Source organism: Cydia amplana, chromosome 24 (assembly GCF_948474715.1).
Source record: "Cydia amplana chromosome 24, ilCydAmpl1.1, whole genome shotgun sequence".
NCBI classification, from domain to species: domain Eukaryota; kingdom Metazoa; phylum Arthropoda; class Insecta; order Lepidoptera; family Tortricidae; genus Cydia; species Cydia amplana.
In genome coordinates, this window is record NC_086092.1 from 645,629 (window position 1) to 667,773 (window position 22,145).

Below are 22,145 nucleotides of genomic sequence, written 5' to 3' on the forward strand. Positions count from 1 at the left end.
GAAGCCTGTGGCAGTTCGCGGACAGCCCGCAGTTCAGCTCCGTGCCGGCGCGCATCTCGCCGCAAGCGAGACAGAGCCAGCAGTCTATACTCGAGAGCGGCAGGTATGTCACCGTCACTAGGTCACTAGGTACTAGCGCCACTGTCAGTCAGAAGCCTGTGGCAGTTCGCGGACAGCCCGCAGTTCAGCTCCGTGCCGGCGCGCATCTCGCCGCAAGCGAGACAGAGCCAGCAGTCTATACTCGAGAGCGGCAGGTATGTCACCGTCACTAGGTCACTAGGTACTAGCGCCACTGTCAGTCAGAAGCCTGTGGCAGTTCGCGGACAGCCCGCAGTTCAGCTCCGTGCCGGCGCGCATCTCGCCGCAAGCGAGACAGAGCCAGCAGTCTATACTCGAGAGCGGCAGGTATGTCACCGTCACTAGGTCACTAGGTACTAGCGCCACTGTCAGTCAGAAGCCTGTGGCAGTTCGCGGACAGCCCGCAGTTCAGCTCCGTGCCGGCGCGCATCTCGCCGCAAGCGAGACAGAGCCAGCAGTCTATACTCGAGAGCGGCAGGTATGTCACCGTCACTAGGTCACTAGGTACTAGCGCCACTGTCAGTCAGAAGCCTGTGGCAGTTCGCGGACAGCCCGCAGTTCAGCTCCGTGCCGGCGCGCATCTCGCCGCAAGCGAGACAGAGCCAGCAGTCTATACTCGAGAGCGGCAGGTATGTCACCGTCACTAGGTCACTAGGTACTAGCGCCACTGTCAGTCAGAAGCCTGTGGCAGTTCGCGGACAGCCCGCAGTTCAGCTCCGTGCCGGCGCGCATCTCGCCGCAAGCGAGACAGAGCCAGCAGTCTATACTCGAGAGCGGCAGGTATGTCACCGTCACTAGGTCACTAGGTACTAGCGCCACTGTCAGTCAGAAGCCTGTGGCAGTTCGCGGACAGCCCGCAGTTCAGCTCCGTGCCGGCGCGCATCTCGCCGCAAGCGAGACAGAGCCAGCAGTCTATACTCGAGAGCGGCAGGTATGTCACCGTCACTAGGTCACTAGGTACTAGCGCCACTGTCAGTCAGAAGCCTGTGGCAGTTCGCGGACAGCCCGCAGTTCAGCTCCGTGCCGGCGCGCATCTCGCCGCAAGCGAGACAGAGCCAGCAGTCTATACTCGAGAGCGGCAGGTATGTCACCGTCACTAGGTCACTAGGTACTAGCGCCACTGTCAGTCAGAAGCCTGTGGCAGTTCGCGGACAGCCCGCAGTTCAGCTCCGTGCCGGCGCGCATCTCGCCGCAAGCGAGACAGAGCCAGCAGTCTATACTCGAGAGCGGCAGGTATGTCACCGTCACTAGGTCACTAGGTACTAGCGCCACTGTCAGTCAGAAGCCTGTGGCAGTTCGCGGACAGCCCGCAGTTCAGCTCCGTGCCGGCGCGCATCTCGCCGCAAGCGAGACAGAGCCAGCAGTCTATACTCGAGAGCGGCAGGTATGTCACCGTCACTAGGTCACTAGGTACTAGCGCCACTGTCAGTCAGAAGCCTGTGGCAGTTCGCGGACAGCCCGCAGTTCAGCTCCGTGCCGGCGCGCATCTCGCCGCAAGCGAGACAGAGCCAGCAGTCTATACTCGAGAGCGGCAGGTATGTCACCGTCACTAGGTCACTAGGTACTAGCGCCACTGTCAGTCAGAAGCCTGTGGCAGTTCGCGGACAGCCCGCAGTTCAGCTCCGTGCCGGCGCGCATCTCGCCGCAAGCGAGACAGAGCCAGCAGTCTATACTCGAGAGCGGCAGGTATGTCACCGTCACTAGGTCACTAGGTACTAGCGCCACTGTCAGTCAGAAGCCTGTGGCAGTTCGCGGACAGCCCGCAGTTCAGCTCCGTGCCGGCGCGCATCTCGCCGCAAGCGAGACAGAGCCAGCAGTCTATACTCGAGAGCGGCAGGTATGTCACCGTCACTAGGTCACTAGGTACTAGCGCCACTGTCAGTCAGAAGCCTGTGGCAGTTCGCGGACAGCCCGCAGTTCAGCTCCGTGCCGGCGCGCATCTCGCCGCAAGCGAGACAGAGCCAGCAGTCTATACTCGAGAGCGGCAGGTATGGCACTTTCACTACATCACTTAAGGCTCATTTAGACGGCGCGCGAACTCGTATACGATTTTAGTTACATTGCTGACCATTGAGGTTACATCAATTCAGCCGACCGATCAAATGACGCAATGTAATGAAACTCGCATGCGAGTTCTCGCACCGTCTAAATGAGCCCTTAGCGTCACTTGCACCAGTTGCACATCCCATTTACCCGGGGTTAGCCGGTTAAGCCGGTTTAACCTGGAGTTCAGGTGTAAGAATCTTTATTTCTCAAGAAGATATAACAAAACTTCACTTAAAATGACTTAAATGACAAAAAATCACATACAATTGTTAGTAAGTTAAGCATGCATTATATATTGTTACTATACCTATATAAATAGGTTTTTCAAAAGATTGACAACGCGCATGCGACATGCGCGGCATAGCGGTGCGCGGCAACTACTATGGCTAGTCATCAAAATTGGTGTGGGCCGCATGTACTTGTAGATACTTGTAGCGACGCAAAGAAATCACGGAGTGAGCCTCGCCTGGCCTGGCGCTCAGACCAAATGTTACTAAACGCAACTTTTATTCGAAATCTGATAATTATTTATATTTTTTTCTACAGGAGCATCATCTCAGCTTCCTGCTCGATGCTGGACTCAGCTAAGGCATTAGCGGTGACACCAGACGCGCGCCCTCAGTGGCAAGCTTTAGCTACGCACAGCAAGACAGTGTCTGACAGCATCAAGAGTCTACTCGGTGATATCAGGTAACAATACAACATCATTAGGAGTCAGTTGTCTCACTTTTGGGCACAAATAGCTTTAATAAATATCTACTTATGGAAAGAGTCGCATTGTTTTAACTAAATCTTTAAGAGTGTCCATTTCATAGATATTATAGTCATTTTAAATTTTAGTTTACAATTGAAGGGATGTTTACAAAAACGACATAACTGACTACACTGGTTGACACCTGAAACGATTAACAATGTTCTTAAAAAAGTGTCAACCGCTCTAAGCAGTTATGTTGTTTTTGTAAACATCCCTTCAATTGATATATTGGAAATTCGTATTCTGGTTTGCCTACAACTCTGAATAACTAGCAAGCCCCTCTATTTCACCCCAACTGACAAGTGTCAGGTGAAATTCATTTGACACTGAGAATGCTTACAGTACCTAATATACGGTAAATTGTTATTGTCAGTTGACAATAGGGGGTATTACTGCAATGTTCTGCCGCCAGAGTGCAGCACTAGCACCCATCGTAAACCATCGAGTAACTTATACATACTGTGCCTTAAACTGTTTCTTGACAAGTTTTCCCAGACAATAAAATACGATATTGATACACCAAGGCGGTTTGTTTACAAAGGGCCTACCGGGAAACGCGAAATCGAAACTCAGCTAACTGCCTCTTTATCGCTCGAATATGCAAGAGTGATAGAGAGGTTAGATAACAAAATTTCGACTCTCGTTAGCGGTAGACCCTTAGATTATGACGGGTTGTGGAACGGCGCCCCCTACGAAGAGTTTCGCGTAATATTCCCTATTGGTAGCGTTTTGAAACTGGGGCCTTTAAAAAATAATCGTATATATACTTGGTCAAGCAAATCTTGTTAGTAGAAAAAGGCGGCAAATTTGAAAAATCGCGGGTGAGCAACACTACGTTTGAATTTTTCCAAAATCGCGTGTCATTTATATTATATCTTATCTGTGGAACTGTTTTGTTTACATTTTGACCGCTGTTCGATGTACATTGCTGCTTTTTGTTCGTTTCCTACGGATACCGTACTTTAGTTTGCTTTACATTGCTACTGACATATCCGGCTTGACAGACTATACATAGTCATAGAGAAAAAATACATAGAGTGCTCACTCCATACATCAGTTTTAGTACCAAAAAGACTATTAGCATCTAGCATCGAGTAGCGGAACTGTCAGTACTGCTACTTGACAATAGATGTAGCCACCGACCGGAAAGTCTTATGCTGTTGAGATAAGACTTTCCGGTCGGTGCTACATCTATTGTCAAGTAGCAGTACTGATAGTTCCGCTACTCGATGCTAGATGTAGACACTGAAATTAATAGTCTGAACTGATGTATGGAGTGAGCACTCTATGTATTTTTTTCTCTATGACATAGTAAACTTGTGTTGCAGAGAGAAGGCCCCGGGCCAGAGGGAGTGCTCGGCGGCGCTGGAGACGCTCGGCCGGCAGCGCCGCGCCCTGGACCAGGCCGCCTTACAGGCCGTGGCACAGGAACTGCCTCAGATGAAGACAGACTCACTGCAAGGTAAGATTATACCACTTTTGGAATAGTTATGCTAAACCGAGTTTACATTGAAAATAAATATTAGTGTAAGAGTTACAAAGATTGACTAAGTCCCACAGTAAGCTCAAGAAGGCTTGTTTTGTGGGTCTGACAACGATATATATAATATACAAATATATAGAACACACCCAAGACTCAGGAACAAATATTTGTGCCTATCACACAAATAAATGCCCTTACCGGGATTCGAACCCAGGACCGCGGCTTCACAGGCAGGGTCACTAGGCCAGACCGGTCGTCAAGAAAACTTATTATTTACCCCCCGACGTCTGAGAAACGTCGCTGTAACTAGTATCACTAATCTTTTAGGGTTTAGGGAATACCGCAACTAAATCGGCACTTTGGATAGAATTAGTAAAAAAATTTTTTTGCATAATCAAACAGCCTCGTACCCCGAATGCGTTCAAAATATCAGTTCCGCTGGGAGTAATAATTTAATATTAATTTGGAACCATTACTAAATCAGGGGCGGTAGCACAGTCGCATTTTTATCTCTTGTCACCAGGCCTGTCACGTTCTAACAAGTGTGTAAGTGCGAAAGTGACGGGCATAGTAACAGGCGATAAAAATGGAACCATGCTGCACCCGCAGGGTGGTTAGAAAATTTAAAGATGTATTCAGTTATCTTTGTTGTTCTAACGCTTAATTTTTTTCCAGGTTACTTGGAGCAAATAGAAAACAGCACCACTGAGATGCTGGAACGCATCGAACCGGTCCGGGTCGCGGCGAAGGGTGAGGCGGAGAACCTCGGACACTCGGTTGTACAACTGGTAAATCACCCCCCATTATTAATATCAACCCCTGCTGTACCACAGAATAAATAATAGTACTAGGTACAGAAGACTCACTCTCTAACAAAACGCGTCTGTTACGGTCAGCACAGATATGGCCGCTAGGTGGCGACAGCGCCACGCGCGGCTTATGGCTAGCCACCAAAATTGGTGTGGAACGGATGTACTTTTAGCTACCTGTAGCAAAGCGACGAAATCGCAGAGTGGGCCACGCCTGGCTGTAGGTACTAAATTTAACTCCCGATTCACCACTTTATGGAATTAATTCCAGGACAAAAAGTGGATACGTAAGCCTTATTCCAAATTTATACACTATCTGTGTGCTAAATTTCACCCAAATCTGTTCAGTTCTTTAGTGTGTGATTGAGCAACCAATATCCAAATACCTAATCCTAAATATTTGTGTAATTGGTTGTCACTTTTATAATATTAGTAGAATAGCGATTGAATTATCTCCAAGTTCACTACTGGCTTTACAAATTGTTACACAAAGTAGTTTTTTAAGATGATTTTTAGCTAAAAATTACGTTTTGTTCCGTAGGTATCATACTGCGAGCCGCTAGTCTCGGCCACCATCGGCGCAGCCTCCAACATGACGTCATCATCATCATCAGGCGAGCTCATTGAGCACGCTCGAACTGTGCTGGAAACTCTGGCTTTAGTGACCCATGCTGCCAGCCAGGCTGCCGGAAATCCTACTGTAAGTAGTCACTGTTACATAAAAAAACACCATCACTACTATCAGATATATTAGAAAGTATCAAAACTTTTTTTTAATTTCTAATGATGTTTAGTTCTTGGCAAATGGACTGATAAAACAACCCCAGAATATAATGCCATACCGCAATTATGGAAGAATTATATAGTAGTAGCAAGCTCAGTTGCTTAGGTGTCACTATCACTATGACTATAGTCACTCCTGCGGTCTCTAATGTTATTTTGGAAAAACCCCAAAATAGAATGCCATAATGCAATCATTATTGAACATGAACATAGTGCGACATAAAATAGTAGAAATTAAATAAAACGGAACTAAAAAAATCCATACTAAATTGTTGCCATGTTTAAGCATTTCACTTCAAAAATGTGACAGTTACGTAGAAAGTGGCGTCCTCAATTATTTTCTACAATCTCTTGTCGGACTATAAGTGTTGTATTGTGCAACGGTCGAATTATTCCATAATTTTAGGTCCCGCCATATCAACTCCTTCTGCTTATAACATTAGTTGTTAATTGTTTTAGTAGTACATTTTTCGCCAGTAGCGACAGGTGTGACATCTGGTGTCAAGTAGCGATACTGATAGTTCCACTACTTGATGTTAGATGTCGACTACGAAATAACTCGCGTTTTGGTAAGAAAACTGATGTATGGAGTTACCACTCTTTCTTTACTTATATTTCTCTATGGTCCCGCTAACAATAGGCTACATTCCTACTAGTCAAATCAGCTTCTTTTTTAGAACTGTCAAAACGATTTGCTAATATGGAATTTATATGAAAACGAATGTAGTGACGTCACGGTAAACTCACCTATTTTTTATACTTCAATCCGATTTATTTATTTAATAACTTGTGTTTAAAAATAGCTGCTGTCTATGTTTTCTAATAATTATCTGGTGTTTTATTTCGTGCACGGTTTGAAATAATTTATTTTAAGTACAGGAAACATCCCTAATCCCCTTGTTACAGGCCATCACCGCGCACCGCAACGTAGACCAGCAGAGTCAACTCTGCCGCTCTGCGCTCACTGAACTTCTAGAATGTGCTAGAACGTTGAGCACAGAACGCGGCGCCGTCGGACCTCTACTCGACTCGCTGCAACGCTCTGTCTGCAAGCTCACTCCTAGCAGGTAAACAACGATTTATACAACGTTTCGACCATCACCGCGCACCGCAACGTAGACCAGCAGAGTCAACTCTGCCGCTCTGCGCTCACTGAACTTCTAGAATGTGCTAGAACGTTGAGCACAGAACGCGGCGCCGTCGGACCTCTACTCGACTCGCTGCAACGCTCTGTCTGCAAGCTCACTCCTAGCAGGTAAACAACGATTTATACAACGTTTCGACCATCACCGCGCACCGCAACGTAGACCAGCAGAGTCAACTCTGCCGCTCTGCGCTCACTGAACTTCTAGAATGTGCTAGAACGTTGAGCACAGAACGCGGCGCCGTCGGACCTCTACTCGACTCGCTGCAACGCTCTGTCTGCAAGCTCACTCCTAGCAGGTAAACAACGATTTATACAACGTTTCGACCATCACCGCGCACCGCAACGTAGACCAGCAGAGTCAACTCTGCCGCTCTGCGCTCACTGAACTTCTAGAATGTGCTAGAACGTTGAGCACAGAACGCGGCGCCGTCGGACCTCTACTCGACTCGCTGCAACGCTCTGTCTGCAAGCTTACTCCTAGCAGGTAAACAACGATTAATACAACGTTTCGACCATCACCGCGCACCGCAACGTAGACCAGCAGAGTCAACTCTGCCGCTCTGCGCTCACTGAACTTCTAGAATGTGCTAGAACGTTGAGCACAGAACGCGGCGCCGTCGGACCTCTACTCGACTCGCTGCAACGCTCTGTCTGCAAGCTTACTCCTAGCAGGTAAACAACGATTAATACAACGTTTCGACCATCACCGCGCACCGCAACGTAGACCAGCAGAGTCAACTCTGCCGCTCTGCGCTCACTGAACTTCTAGAATGTGCTAGAACGTTGAGCACAGAACGCGGCGCCGTCGGACCTCTACTCGACTCGCTGCAGCGCTCTGTCTGCAAGCTTACTCCTAGCAGGTACACAACGATTAATACAACGTTTCGACCATCACCGCGCACCGCAATGTAGACCAGCAGAGTCAACTCTGCCGCTCTGCGCTCACTGAACTTCTAGAATGTGCTAGAACGTTGAGCACAGAACGCGGCGCCGTCGGACCTCTACTCGACTCGCTGCAACGCTCTGTCTGCAAGCTTACTCCTAGCAGGTACACAACGATTAATACAACGTTTCGACCATCACCGCGCACCGCAATGTAGACCAGCAGAGTCAACTCTGCCGCTCTGCGCTCACTGAACTTCTAGAATGTGCTAGAACGTTGAGCACAGAACGCGGCGCCGTCGGACCTCTACTCGACTCGCTGCAGCGCTCTGTCTGCAAGCTCACTCCTAGCAGGTAAACAACGATTAATACAACGTTTCGACCATCACCGCGCACCGCAACGTAGACCAGCAGAGTCAACTCTGCCGCTCTGCGCTCACTGAACTTCTAGAATGTGCTAGAACGTTGAGCACAGAACGCGGCGCCGTCGGACCTCTACTCGACTCGCTGCAGCGCTCTGTCTGCAAGCTCACTCCTAGCAGGTAAACAACGATTAATACAACGTTTCGACCATCACCGCGCACCGCAACGTAGACCAGCAGAGTCAACTCTGCCGCTCTGCGCTCACTGAACTTCTAGAATGTGCTAGAACGTTGAGCACAGAACGCGGCGCCGTCGGACCTCTACTCGACTCGCTGCAGCGCTCTGTCTGCAAGCTCACTCCTAGCAGGTAAACAACGATTAATACAACGTTTCGACTATAAGAGATACTATTATTATTTATTTGCTAGCTTTTGCCCGCGACTTCGTCTGCGTGGAGTTAGTGACAGCAGCTAAAGTAAGTATAGCGCCTAGATAATGCTAATAGCCATCATTCAATTTGCGCATTGTTTACTTCAATCACCCCCCTTTGCACTCTCATCAGGGATGATTTTTGACATAAAAACTATCCTATGTCCTTCCACAGGACCCAAACTATCTGTATGCCAAATTCCAACTGAATCGGTTCAGCGGTTTAAGCGTGAAGAGGTAACAGACAAAAAGACAGACATACGTCGTACAGTGGAGGAATTTTAGGAAAATTAAAGCAGGTGAAATGTACTATTGAATCCCCCAATATGTAGCTAAGATTCCTCAAGAGTCAATATACCCCAAATAAGACCCGTAGTATATTGATTTAAACTAACACGATTTTCACTCATAATTTTAAAACGAACACGGGACTTAATCGCGTAAAACTTACGTTTATTTATGGCCAGACGTTTTGAACGTGACGTTACGCTCATGGTCACAGGTGACAATTTTAAAATTAAGACCCGTAGTTATTCATTATATTCGCACTGTTCGGGTTACGTCAGGGCGTCCTTAACCTAGCGCGCGTATAAATACTACGGCGACCCGAGGGACCGGAATAGCGCTGGCCATCTGTGCTTTATTTACTACAGGCCTGTCTAATCTACACCTATACGGCTACCATCAGTTTGGCACTGACATAAACGCTATCGAGAACGTAATTTACTTTCTATACATCTCGCTCGTACTCGCATATTAGTGCGAACGAGATGTATAGAAAGTAAATTAAGTTCTCGATAGCGTATATGTCAGTTTTGACACTGTCAGTGACTCATGGTATGGGTTCTATTCTAAGATTACAGTTTTACGCATAGTTACGATGCTGAAGTTCATTTTACGTACTAAAAAATACAAACTAAATACATAAAAAATTACTAGGTACCTACTAAAACCTGTCCCGGGCTGCCCCCGACGCAAAGGTGCCCATCACGCTCGCCAAGACTGTACATATTTGACACTAATGTTAACAAGTCATCATACAAGAAAATTTAATTATTTTTGTTTCTCAAAAAATCTTCAGCGCTATGTTCTACTTCTCGCTCTAATATGTATACAGATGTAGTGCATAATTGTTTTCAATCGTATTTTCTCGGAAACTTTCGTATTTGTCATGCTACTTCAGTCAACCTCAGTACTTTTTGTACCGAGACTGACTGAAATAGCAAGACACGTTCGTACGTTTCCGTGAAAATACGACGGAAAAAATTATGCACTACATAATATGTACCTATAGATTCCTTTTTCCGAATTAAATCAATCAGCGAATTATTGACAACATTTCATCTGACCAAGGTTATTTTAAAAAAGGAAGAAATAATTTACAACTTTTATAACTTTCTCGTTTTGAACACATATTAACTCTCATTTATAGACGGGTCTATCGCGAAATTTATTTTATAACCTAACTTTATTTATTTACTTATAATAAAGTTAGATACTTATTTATTTATTTATAACCTTTATTTATTTATAATAAAGGTAATAAAATAAATTTCGCGCGTCTATAAATGTGAGAAAATAATTTGTTTGCGTAAATTATGAATGCTAAGATGACTCATTCGGAATATACCGACCAGATACAGACAGATGGGTTGAGATCGAAGTATTTATGCGGTTCTCCAATGGCCAAGTGGCCGTCTGCCCGCTCGAGAGCGGTGATCTAACGGATAAAGATAGTCTAAACAGGCTTGATTACTTCGCTAATAACCGATATTAATAACGGATCTAAGTTAATATTCGGCCTTAAGTCCGTCGTGAGCTTTTACTATTGGGTCTAACGTTAATTGATATTGATATTGATATTTATTGAAATTTTTTTTTACAGCATTACAGCTAACACCAATGCACTGTAAAATTAAGTAATAATAAAGCGATTAATAAGCTACCTATTGCATGTTTGATTCGCAAAAACGTAAAAAATCTTTAAAAATTCTTTAATATTTTTTTTATTAGAACGAAAGGTAAAAATAGTTATTTACAGTACATATGGGGCTACTTTTCCGCACTAGTGCGTAAAATAGCACTTTTCGTGCGTATGTCGAAACTTTAAAGTGCCATATATCACTGTAAAACGTTGTTCGATACGCGTGCAAATAGGTGATTCGCAACTCGTGTCGATTTAAAACACTCCCTTCGGTCGTGTTTTAATTTATCGCCACTCGTTTCGAATTTCCTCTTTTCCGCACTTATATCGTTAATAACTATTTCAAACAAAAGTTATTCCCAATAATCAACAACAAAAAGAAACATACTGTATTAATCATTGGCAGTGCTTTTGACAATTTGTTCGAAAATGGGCGGCAATGATGACATTTGTCAAAAGTCTTCTAGTGACATAAATAAAAAAGATAATCAAAAAGGTCAAATAAGGTTTCATACTATTTCTTACCTCAGGAGCTACTAACACATACAGGTTGCTCCAAAGGAAAAAAACGTAATTTGTTAATTTCTTCGTAACCGCTACACCGATTGCTATGATACTTTGTATACCACATTCACTGCCAGTACTGCCACCGACGCACATCTGCGTCGACCGTCATACAAGTTTGTCCCTAGGCCACGCCCCCTGGCAGTGAATGCGATACTGGTTCTAAATACCCTAATGCATATGTACTTACATTTCGGCTTTGTGTAATGGCTCGGGACAGCCTGTATATTCCCTAATTTTAACTTGAGTGACTAATTTTAACGTTTGATAATTTAGTAGCCACATAGCGTACCGACTTGTAAAGTGACATCTAGCTGTCAAAACTGTCGCTGCATTACTGTTCATAATATAGACGCACAGTCTATTCATTCTTTCATCTCTGGTAAAATCTAAGTACTTATTGAATAACAAAGTGCAGTCTCAGTAGCCGCTCGCTCTCTACCGTGACTGACGTACCGATGGATCGGCTTCGTAAAATGAAAGATGTGTTTCTCAAGACAAGGTCAATTGTAGTTGTAAAATATCTGCGTGTTTAGTGATGTGTGTGAATGTGGATGTGTTAATGTATGGTGTATGTTGTAATAGATTGAGAGTTTTGCTGAGTATACTCGAAACATAAACGTGAAAAAAAAACATTATGTTCCATTCCAGGGTTCAATTCGTTCTTTTATATAAAAACTAAGATGAAAAAGTAATTAAAATACGATCTAAATAAAGCAAAATAGAGTGCAGGGATATATTTTCTGCATTTTATTTCCTATAGAAGGGGACGTATTATATTATTGATAGACTATAGACCTTATTGGGTTTAGTCCGGTTTCCTCACGGTGTTTTCCTTCACCGAAAAGCGACTGGTAAATATCAAATAATATTTCGTTTATAAGTTCCGAGAAACTCATCGGCACGAGCCGGGGTTTGAACCCGCGAACACCGGATTGAAAGTCGCACGTCCTTAACCCTAGGCCACCAGCGCAATGTCTCTAAAATAAAGTTCTTATATGAAAACTGTCATACGGACCAAATGAAGAAAAGTAAGAAAACTGATAGTCCACCAGTCAATAATTAGGTCAGAAAATTTACAAATATGATTGATCTTTAGCCGTCTGATTTATATGTGTTCTAAGTACCGAAAGTACATCTGTCCTGGCCTGGGCCGTGACCTCGTTCTTATGATTAAACGATTTCTTATTACTAATACGTTATGAGCGTATAGCGTACGAGTAGCTTATTTCACCAATTTCAGCAAATTGGTGAATGAATAGTACATTGTGTGTTCAGGGCGGTAAACAAGAATTTACGAATTATTGGTAATAGGCGAGAGCTTAATTAATAATTAACACGAGTTCGTAATTCCTGTACTGCCCGTGGAACACACAATGTTTTCATCACACCTGTGAGGAAAATAAATAAACATCTACCAAATTTCGTACTTACATGACAGCCCTAGGTCGAAATTTAGGATTTACGGGCCGCATCGCCTACATATAATAACACCTTTTACGAGCAAGTGTGATGAAAGTATTATGATCGTTGTTTTAGACTGTCGCTGGTGGGGTCGTTCGACGAGACCGACTCGTTCGTCGACTATCAGACGAGGATGGTCGGCACCGCTAAAGAGATCGCTCGTCTTGCTACTGACATGGTAAGTACACGATTTCCGAAGATCTTCAACTCACTACCTACTGTTTAATTTGCATGCATCTAAGCCCGTACCATGAGTCATTGACAGTGTCAAAACTGACATAAACGCTTTCGAGAACGTAATTTACTTTCTATACATCTCGCTTGCCCTAATATGCGAGTACGAGCGAGATGCATAGAAAGTAAATTACGTTCTCGATGGCTTTTATGTCAGTGTCAAACTGGTGGTAGTGGTACTAATCTAAATAATATTTATCATAGCTTCTGGCCGCGACTTCGTCTGCGTGGAATCATGATTTTTGTGATAGAAACTATCCTATTTCCTTCCCCGAGACTTAAACTACCTTCATTCCAATATGATTCTCAATCGATTCAGCGTTTAAAGCACGTAACAGACATAATTAATTTCGCATTTAGAATATTAGTAGGGATAATGGCATTTATAAATGTTAACTCACATTTCGCCAGGCGACAAGCAAAAGTCACTAATTACTTACTATAAAATATTTAAACAAAAATCAACCTTCTTTTCGCACTAATATGGTTCACTATGGCTGTGAACTTGTGGTGGTACTTAGTGACTTTTGCTTGTCACCTGACGATTTATAGACGGGTCTAACGCGAAATTTATTCAATTACCTTTATTTACCGACGTTTCGACACAGGTTTCACTGGTCGTGGTCGCGGCTAAATGTCCCAGCAAAATGTCAAAACAGAGATTTGTGCAACTACCCGACTTTTTCATACACTTTTCGTCGGACTTGTTTTAAGTCACTCGCGCGACATGTTTCGGAGAGCCTAGGTCTCCTTTCTCAAGCTCTAACAGTACGCGATACACGGCCGTCGTGAACGCTGCTCGCACTGTTAGTGCTTGAGAAAGGAGACCTAGGCTCTCCGAAACATGTCGCGCGAATGACTTAAAACAAGTCCGACGAAAAGTGTATGAAAAAGTGAGTCTAAACCGTAAAATTATTCAATGTTAGTATGTCTCACTGTCAGTTTAAATTCGACTTTTCGTCGGGTTTTAAATATTATATATATAAATGTTGGTTTTATTACAGACAGCGAAGGCAGCGACGGACGCGAGCCGGTTGGTTGTGCTCGGCAACGAGTTGTGCGTCAAGTACGAGCAACTCGCACAAGACAGCGTGGGCGCTTCGGCCACTACACCCAACGCCGATGTGGCTAACAGGTAAATTGACCGGTAGCTTATAATTATTTAATATCTGGGAGACCCAGCTTTGCTCAAAAACTCAAAAATGCGCGTTTTCCCAGAAATAAGACCTAGCTAGATGGATTTTTCGCCCCCGAAAACCCCCATATAGCAAATTTCATCGCAATCGTTAAAGCCGTTTCCGAAATCCCTGAAATAAGAGTTGTCTTCGTAGAATGACGATTTCCGTAATATCTTGATAATATCCTACGTCCTTTCCCCGGGACTCAAACTATCTCCATACCAGTCATCTTTAGATTTTGAAATTAGTTTAGCGATTTAAGCGTAAAGAAGTAACAGACAGATATACAGGGTTATTATCGCATTTATAATATTTGTAGTGGATATTATAGTTAGTTTTTTTTAGCATTAGAAAGAACTTGAAAGAAGGTAAGCGATTTTGACATGTCTTTTAATTGAAAAACACTTTTTTTAAATCAATAACTATTACTTATGAAAGCAGAAGACTATAAAAGATCGTATTAGATTTATAATTGTTACATATTTACCGTAACTTATTTTTAAAATGTGATTTTCAATTAAAAAACACATCAAGATTGTTTACCTTATTTCTAATGCAAAAAAAAACGTAGTATAGTAAGAAGTTATGTAGCCATAAATTACCATAAATCATGAAATCGCGATTAAGAAGCTTATTGCACATAAACAAGTTTACACAAAACAGCAATAACAGAGTAAAAGGTGTAAGTACATGTACAAAGGCGAACTTATCCTTAATAGAGATCTCTTCCAGCTAACCACTCCAGTAAATCGTGCACTTGCTAACCTAATATCACTTGTTGCAGCATTCGCGTCGCCGTAGTGGAGCTAGGCGAATCTGCCGCCGAACTCATAAAGGCGGGAGGGGCGTGCCGACTCAACTCCAACACTGACGCCCGTCGCCTCGTCGCGGACTGCTCGCGACGCGTCAGCGAAAAGGTACGTCAACATAGATAATACAGGGTGGCCAAATAAGAGGTATACACTTTATTTTTGAAATTTTATTCTATAAAACATAAAAAAATATTAAGTATTCCTTGTTAAATATAATATGTAGGGTCAGCAATTACACATGGAAAATAATGTCAGACAAATGTCCACCTCTAGCAGCATGGCAGATGCGAACCCTTTTCATCGCGTTTTTCATCACTTTTTCACACATTTCTGGCGTTATCTCAGCGACAGTGTTTCGAATATTTTGTTTTAATTGCTGAAGGTTCGTTGGCCTATTAGCATAGACACGTCCCTTTAGATAGCCCCACAGAAAAAAGTCAGGAGCTGTTAAATCAGGCGATCTTGGGGGCCAGTCAATGTCACCGTTTCTCGAAATTAATCGACCGGGAAACGTTATTTTTAATTTTTCTATTGTTTTTAATGATTAAAACACGTTGTTCCGTCGTAAAACGCTCCATAATAAATTTGCCGTATCTACACAAACTAATTTTCATGCAATAACTGTCATATTTACCGCCAAAATAAAATGGCGGCAAAAAAAAGTTGTATACCTCTAAGTTGGCCACCCTGTAGTAAATTTTCCATAGATTTGCCATACTGCCCTCCTAAGGTAAAAGGCCGTATTTTCAAAGAACACTATATGAAAATACGGCCTTTTACCTTAGGAGGGCAGCATACGCGTGCGCCTGTGAGGGCCAGAACCTACGCGATGCGACAAAATCAAAAACACGTTCTAACATTCCTGACAACATACCAAAAACAACCTACGTAATTTCGTCGGATTCATTGTTACCCACCATAAAAACGGTGGGCAACAAAAAACGTCTACGTGACTTAGGACTTTTTAAAAGTAGACAGAAAGGTAAAGTGAGACTATGATAAGGAAAACAGTAATAGCGCTTTCTCTGCTACTCCTACTGAAAGTTCCATAACACCATACCATTTGGTTATTTCTCCCCACCCCTAAGACCACCACATCCAGAGTTATACTATATTCATGTACGTTAACAAAGATTTTTTTTTCTTTTTTTTTATTGGGAATAGGTAAACATTTGACCACAATTTTGAATTGAGTTATCGGGAAGTTTACTTGGTGTTACAATTTGGTGCCGTGACCAGGATTTTTTACAATACAATATTGATTAAAGACTCAGTGCAGAACATCGTGAGGAAAGATTATGTGTGGGGACAGTTAAAACTTTTTTGTGAATACAGACCTGTGCCCAGCAGTGGGACGTATATTTACTTATTTTAATTTTCGTGAAAATAAACTATGAATAATAATGTTTGTGTTTAGGTCGTGTCAGTACTCGCCGCCCTACAAGCCGGTTCTCGTGGTACGCAAGCCTGTATCGACGCGGCCGCTACCATCGCAGCCATCATACAGGACCTGGATACCACCATCTTGTTCGCTAGCGCAGGTAAAAAATATTTATATGATAAAAACTTCTAACGTTGACTTGAGTAAACTGACGAACAAAGGACCAGACAAACGGATAGAAATTATGGAAAGCAGTTTTATTATGGTTAACTAATGGCAGGCGTGGCTCACTCCGCGATTTCATCGCTTTGCTACAGGTAGCTAAAAGTACATCCGCTCCGCCCCAATTTTGGGGAAAGCCATAAGCCGCGCGTGGCGCTGTCGCCACCTAGCGGCTATATCTGTGCTGAGATTTACTAATGTGAGGTCGCAGCTCTAACCTAACCTATTTTATGCAAAATTATCATTCGACTAAAAGTGTTTCTGCGATACATGTTATGCGAAATGTATTTCTGACAAACAATATTATGCCAGATGAGGGTAACCCCTGTGCTGATCGTAACAGACGCGTTTTGTTAGAGAGTGAGTCTTCTGTACCTAGTACTATTATTTATTCTGTGCTAGTGGTGTTTGATGGTTTGACAGAGTTCGACTGATGTTTCAATTCAATTCAATTTATTTGTTTAATAGACAACAATGGCCCATAATGGTTAGTAACAAATAATGTTAAAAACTAAGTGTTAGTGGAACAAAAACACAACACGATAGACAAAAACAAATCAATAACAATGATGTGTGACGTGTGATTACAGTTAAATTTTTTACTATTTCTCCCCCAGGAACTCTCCATTCTGAAAAGGAAAACGACACGTTCTCCGACCACCGCGAAAACATCCTCAAGACTGCCAAGACCCTGGTGGAAGACACCAAGACCCTCGTCGGAGGGGCAGCTGGCACCCAGGAACAGCTCGCTCATGCTGCGCAGAACTCTGTTACTACCATCGGTTAGTGTTATTAACTAAAATATCTCGTCACCTTTCAAAGGTGCCCAATTTTTGCTAGTTCATGAATTTTCATTTTTATTTGAGGAGTAACTTAAAATTTTAAAAAAATAATAATTGCGGGCACCTAAAAAAACTGTCGGTAGGTACAAATCAGGGATGTTGCGGATGCAGATTTTTTGACATCCGCGGATGCGGATGCGGATATTTAAAGGCTCACATCCGCGGATGCGGATGTTAAGATTAGGTACTTAGAAAACGTCAAATATTAAATTTTTAGTATTTTTTTATTAAAAAAAAACGAAACGTTTAGTATTTGAGCAAGAATATAGGTGCGTTATATTTAATAAACAGTAACTTGGCCGACTTTTCTGGATCTGGACGATTTCGTTATAGGTAATGACAAAATTACCTAGCACTTACGCCTCCGCTAAGACGTTCCTGTACCGACTTGTTCGACATCCGCATCCGCATAAGCTCCGCATCGATTTTATGCGGATGCGGATGCAGATGCGGATGTTGAAAATAATGCGGAAGTTCCGCGGTTGCGGATGCGGATGCGGATGTTCGCAACATCCCTGGTACAAATAGCAACACTCCTAACTTGGACCTTATTACAAAAGGCATAAAGTCCTCCGATGTACAGTTAACAGTGTGGCCGATGGTACCACAAAAATTAAACAATATCTCTGACCTGGTCAAATGTATGAAAATACTCGCGATCGAGTAAAATGTAACGTTTATTCTATTGCCGAAATCGGAACCGCAATGAACCTCCATTTAAAAAAAGAAGTTAGTTCTACAGGTTTATATTCCTATGCTAACTAAACCTATTTTTCCACAGTGCAACTATGCGAAGTAGTGAAGCAAGGCGCCATGTCACTCGGCTCCCACTCTCCCGAGCCCCAAGTGTTACTACTACACGCCGCCCGAGACGTGTGTGCGGCTTTGCGAGACTTGGCTGCAGCCACTACCGCGGCTAGTGGTAAACAACTCAAACATCCCGACTGCGAACGACTCAAACATGCTGCCAAGGTAAGTTTGTAGCATTAACTAGTGTGGAGGCGGAATATGTGGCCGTCAAACTGATTTGTTTAAGCAAGACGCCATGTTGCTTCTACTCTTCAGGGCAAAGATTTTAGAAGCAGAATATAGGGAAACTAATGTTTGCTGGGCAAAGCGCTGTTACATCATATTGGTAAAGTAATGTAAAAGTAGCGATTATAAATTCTTCTAGAACTGACTTATACTACTTATGGTTCTTTCGCTTCAGACTAGCGAAGACTTTTTCTTCAAAATATTCCATTACTAAGTTACAAAAAGATTATTGCAAGATTGTGAGGTTCGAATCCTGACTGCGTAATTAAAATAATAAACTTGTCACGTAAGTTATATTTCAGATATTAACACTAAACATGGTTGTATCGTTTTGTATATATTTTGGGTAAATGTGTGTGTTGTCTGTGTCAATATTGGACTTTTTCAAGCGGGACAGAGAATGCTGTTTAACTGTGACAGAACCTATATTTTTGGAAGTGAATTTGGTGCCAACACTGACGTGAAACAGTAATTTGACTAATCAATGAAACAACGTTTTAACTTTGATGTCTGCTTTACTTTGTACAGCTGAATTTGACTATTGATGAGCCGACTGAAAATTTAAATAGTCAAATTTCTCTCATTTTTGTATTGAGAACAGAATTGTCCATTTCAAATATGGAAACTTCTATTATTTCTTCTCAAATTCTGCAGAAATTTGCGAAAACTTTCAAATTTATCAACCTTATGGAATCTTTCCACACATCTTTATTTTAAAGTGGCGTGGTGGCACCAAAGCTTCCCAATGGATCCATATCTGTCCAGAAGCAGCCTTAACGTATTATTTCCAATAGCGGCTGACTGACAAGCGGCGGAGCCTGCCCACCCCGCGCCGCCGCGACTACAACTCGGCCGACTCCGAAACCGATCTCTTCCAGTCAGACCAAGAAGACGAACTTATCAAGTTACTAGACTATTCCAGTCAGGATGACGACGTATCACCATCCGTCTTCCACGATAACTGCGAGGAGATCATCGCGTATATAGAAAGATTAATGAAAAATCCGCAGAAAAGGGAAGTCGATGACGATCTTAATATTAGGTATAATTTAGCGGCGAAAAATAGCTTGTTAGATATGGATTGGAGAGTATTGAAGTATGGAGAAAATATTCTCCTTGGTGAAGTTAAGACGCTTGTAGATCTGTTTATAGATTATAATGAAAGAGCTGAGAATAAGCGTAAGAGAGCTATGATTCAGAGATTGAGAGCGAATGATGATCTTGATAAAGAAATGAAGAGGTTATCACAAGTTATTGAAGACATGGACTCTGAAGTAGAGGATGTTAAAGAAGTTACAAAGACGATAAGATCTATACAGACTTTCCCCAGATCTAATAAAGTAGAAAGACTAAAGAGTCCAATATTTAAAGTCACGAAAGTTAAACCAGTCAGTTTGGAATGTAAAAGTCCTAGTCCAGATAAAAATGCGGAAGTCAAAAGTCCTTCTCCAGATAAAAACGTGGAAGTTAAAAGTCCTAGTCCGGAAAAACAAATAGGCTTCACAGAAATCACGGTAGCCCCGGAAATTGTTGCTAAAGATGTCAAAGTGATCTTCCAAGAGATGTTGAACAATGATTCTGAATGGTGGAAAGCTATAGCTAAAAAGAATTTAGATAAAATGGAAGAAACTAGGAAGGAATTAGAAAGATTCAGCGGACATGAATTAGTGTTAGGTGACTTCCAGAACGAGATAGACAAATATGAGAATGAAAAGAAAACGTTACAGACGTTTATCGATGATGTCGATAAATCGAAAGCTGTAAATAAAGATTTGGAATATGATAAGAATTATGAAGATATGGTTTTGAAACTAATAGAGTTTGCGAAGAAAGATTTTGTGTATAAAGGTTTTGATCCATTAATAGAACAACTCAAAGCTCTTTCTAATATACAGATAGAAGCTCGTAAAAAGAAAGTTAACATTCAAGACGTTGTTAATATTTATACGCAAATTGATATATCTAAATACACATATGATGAGCTCTGTCTGTTAGAGAGATACTACAAAGAAATCATCCGCAAATATAAAGAAGAAACCTATGATAAAGAAAATATTAAAAGAGACGATAGATCACCTAGCTTATGTAGAGATGAAACTAAGTCAGCCCCACCAACTTTCCATAGAAACGTCATTTTAAATGTCCATTCAAGCCAGAATCTAACTAAAAACATAAACCACTACGGCAGCACAATAATAACCAACGGAGAATCTTTAAATCGTTCTAAAATCAACAGCAACAATTCCAAAAACAGTCTAGAAATCTTCGACTTAACCAGGACTTACCCAGAAGAATATTACGCCAATAACTGGTGGTCGATTTACGAAGACATCCTCAAAAATAGGGAGCACCAGTTCGGTTCTATCGATAACTGGTGGAATTTCTACGAAGCGATCTTAAACAAGAAAGACACGTCTGATGAGGAATTAAAGAAAATCCGAGCAGTAGTGAAATACAGGAATAGTCTGAGGAGTGTAAGGAAGCCAAGTAGCAGAATGGAAGAGCAGTTGAGGATGCTGGAAGAAGTCAAGAGCCAGTCGTTCACGGAGACGGAGGACGTGGCGACGGATAACAGAGAATCGGTCAGAGTCTGTCGCACGACTAACGCATGACCGGGCATCAGTGTCGTGCTATAATGATTTGTTAAGCTTGTGTCCGAAACATAGACCGATTTACGATTGTTTTTAACAATTAACGAGATTATGATATGACATATAGGCCGCGTTTACTTGTTAAAAACTGGATTATATTTCCATACTACAGAAAAATTTAAAACTCACTTCCTAAATGCTTTTTTCTTTTGTAGGCCATAGGAGGAATTACCTTGAATATATTTCCTCTTCTTGATTAAAGTGTCATTCAATAGAACTTGCTAACTATGTAAACAAAAGTTACTAGTAAATTGACATTCAGTGTCAATTTTAGTATGGCGGTTTGTTTACATAGTTAGCAAGTTCTATTGAATGACACTTTAAACATATTTTTTTCTCATTGTTATTGAGAACTGAGCTGAACTGAGAAATTTCTGTTTTTTTAATCATATCAAGAGCAAACTAATAACGTGGGTACATTTTTATTTTTAATTATAAAAAATATCGACAACTATAGTTTTTACTTTTAACTAGGATTTAAAAATGAAATGATGTGTGTTTTGGACACGAGCTATCACCTTTCTTCTGTCATTTTCAGCTCTTGTGTCATCTAGAAATGTGTTTAGTCTGTTTGGTGTGGCATGCTTCCCTCGCTCGTAGGGTAAGAGCGACTGCACGCTCATAGTGTCCTTTACCCTGCGGGGTAATACTGTACAACTATGTAAAAAAATATACGAAATATCTTGGAAATTACTTCAGAGAATATAATCTGAAATATCTATAATACACCTTAATATTTTGTAATATTTCTATGATTTTTTTCATATTTGTACACAAATCAGGCCAAATTCGTATCAAAATTTCTACCTAGCAGGGTAAGGGTACCCCTATGGGGTAGCCATTGAATGTGCCGTTAGTATTTCAGGACTGTATGAATTACTAAACACATTTCGATTCATCTCATGGTATTGGAAGTTCCGCTTGACATCCATACCCCAGTCAACGACATGGCGACCCTGCCAATTTTGTCCTTGAAACTTTAATATGATATTTAAGTCTAGTTTTTTTGGTGTTTAGAATAAAATATGCCAAGGGTTGTCGTCGTCATTGAATGGTATACCAGT

The 22,145-nt window shown here is 42.1% G+C and overlaps 1 protein-coding gene across 1 annotated transcript in view; it reads left to right on the forward strand.

Moving 5' to 3' along the window:
* The window catches only part of LOC134659168 (talin-1), a 157,490-nt gene that overhangs the window by 110,341 nt on the left and 25,004 nt on the right, over nucleotides 1–22,145 (forward strand). The window contains exons 40-51 of the mRNA XM_063514800.1: nucleotides 2,671–2,814; nucleotides 4,207–4,340; nucleotides 5,037–5,149; nucleotides 5,712–5,870; nucleotides 6,860–7,020; nucleotides 12,802–12,904; nucleotides 13,965–14,095; nucleotides 14,923–15,055; nucleotides 16,368–16,491; nucleotides 17,171–17,335; nucleotides 18,177–18,367; nucleotides 19,225–21,012. Of these exons, the coding sequence (XP_063370870.1) occupies nucleotides 2,671–2,814; nucleotides 4,207–4,340; nucleotides 5,037–5,149; nucleotides 5,712–5,870; nucleotides 6,860–7,020; nucleotides 12,802–12,904; nucleotides 13,965–14,095; nucleotides 14,923–15,055; nucleotides 16,368–16,491; nucleotides 17,171–17,335; nucleotides 18,177–18,367; nucleotides 19,225–21,012 (3,346 nt within the window). The remainder of the gene's footprint in view (nucleotides 1–2,670; nucleotides 2,815–4,206; nucleotides 4,341–5,036; nucleotides 5,150–5,711; nucleotides 5,871–6,859; nucleotides 7,021–12,801; nucleotides 12,905–13,964; nucleotides 14,096–14,922; nucleotides 15,056–16,367; nucleotides 16,492–17,170; nucleotides 17,336–18,176; nucleotides 18,368–19,224; nucleotides 21,013–22,145) is intronic.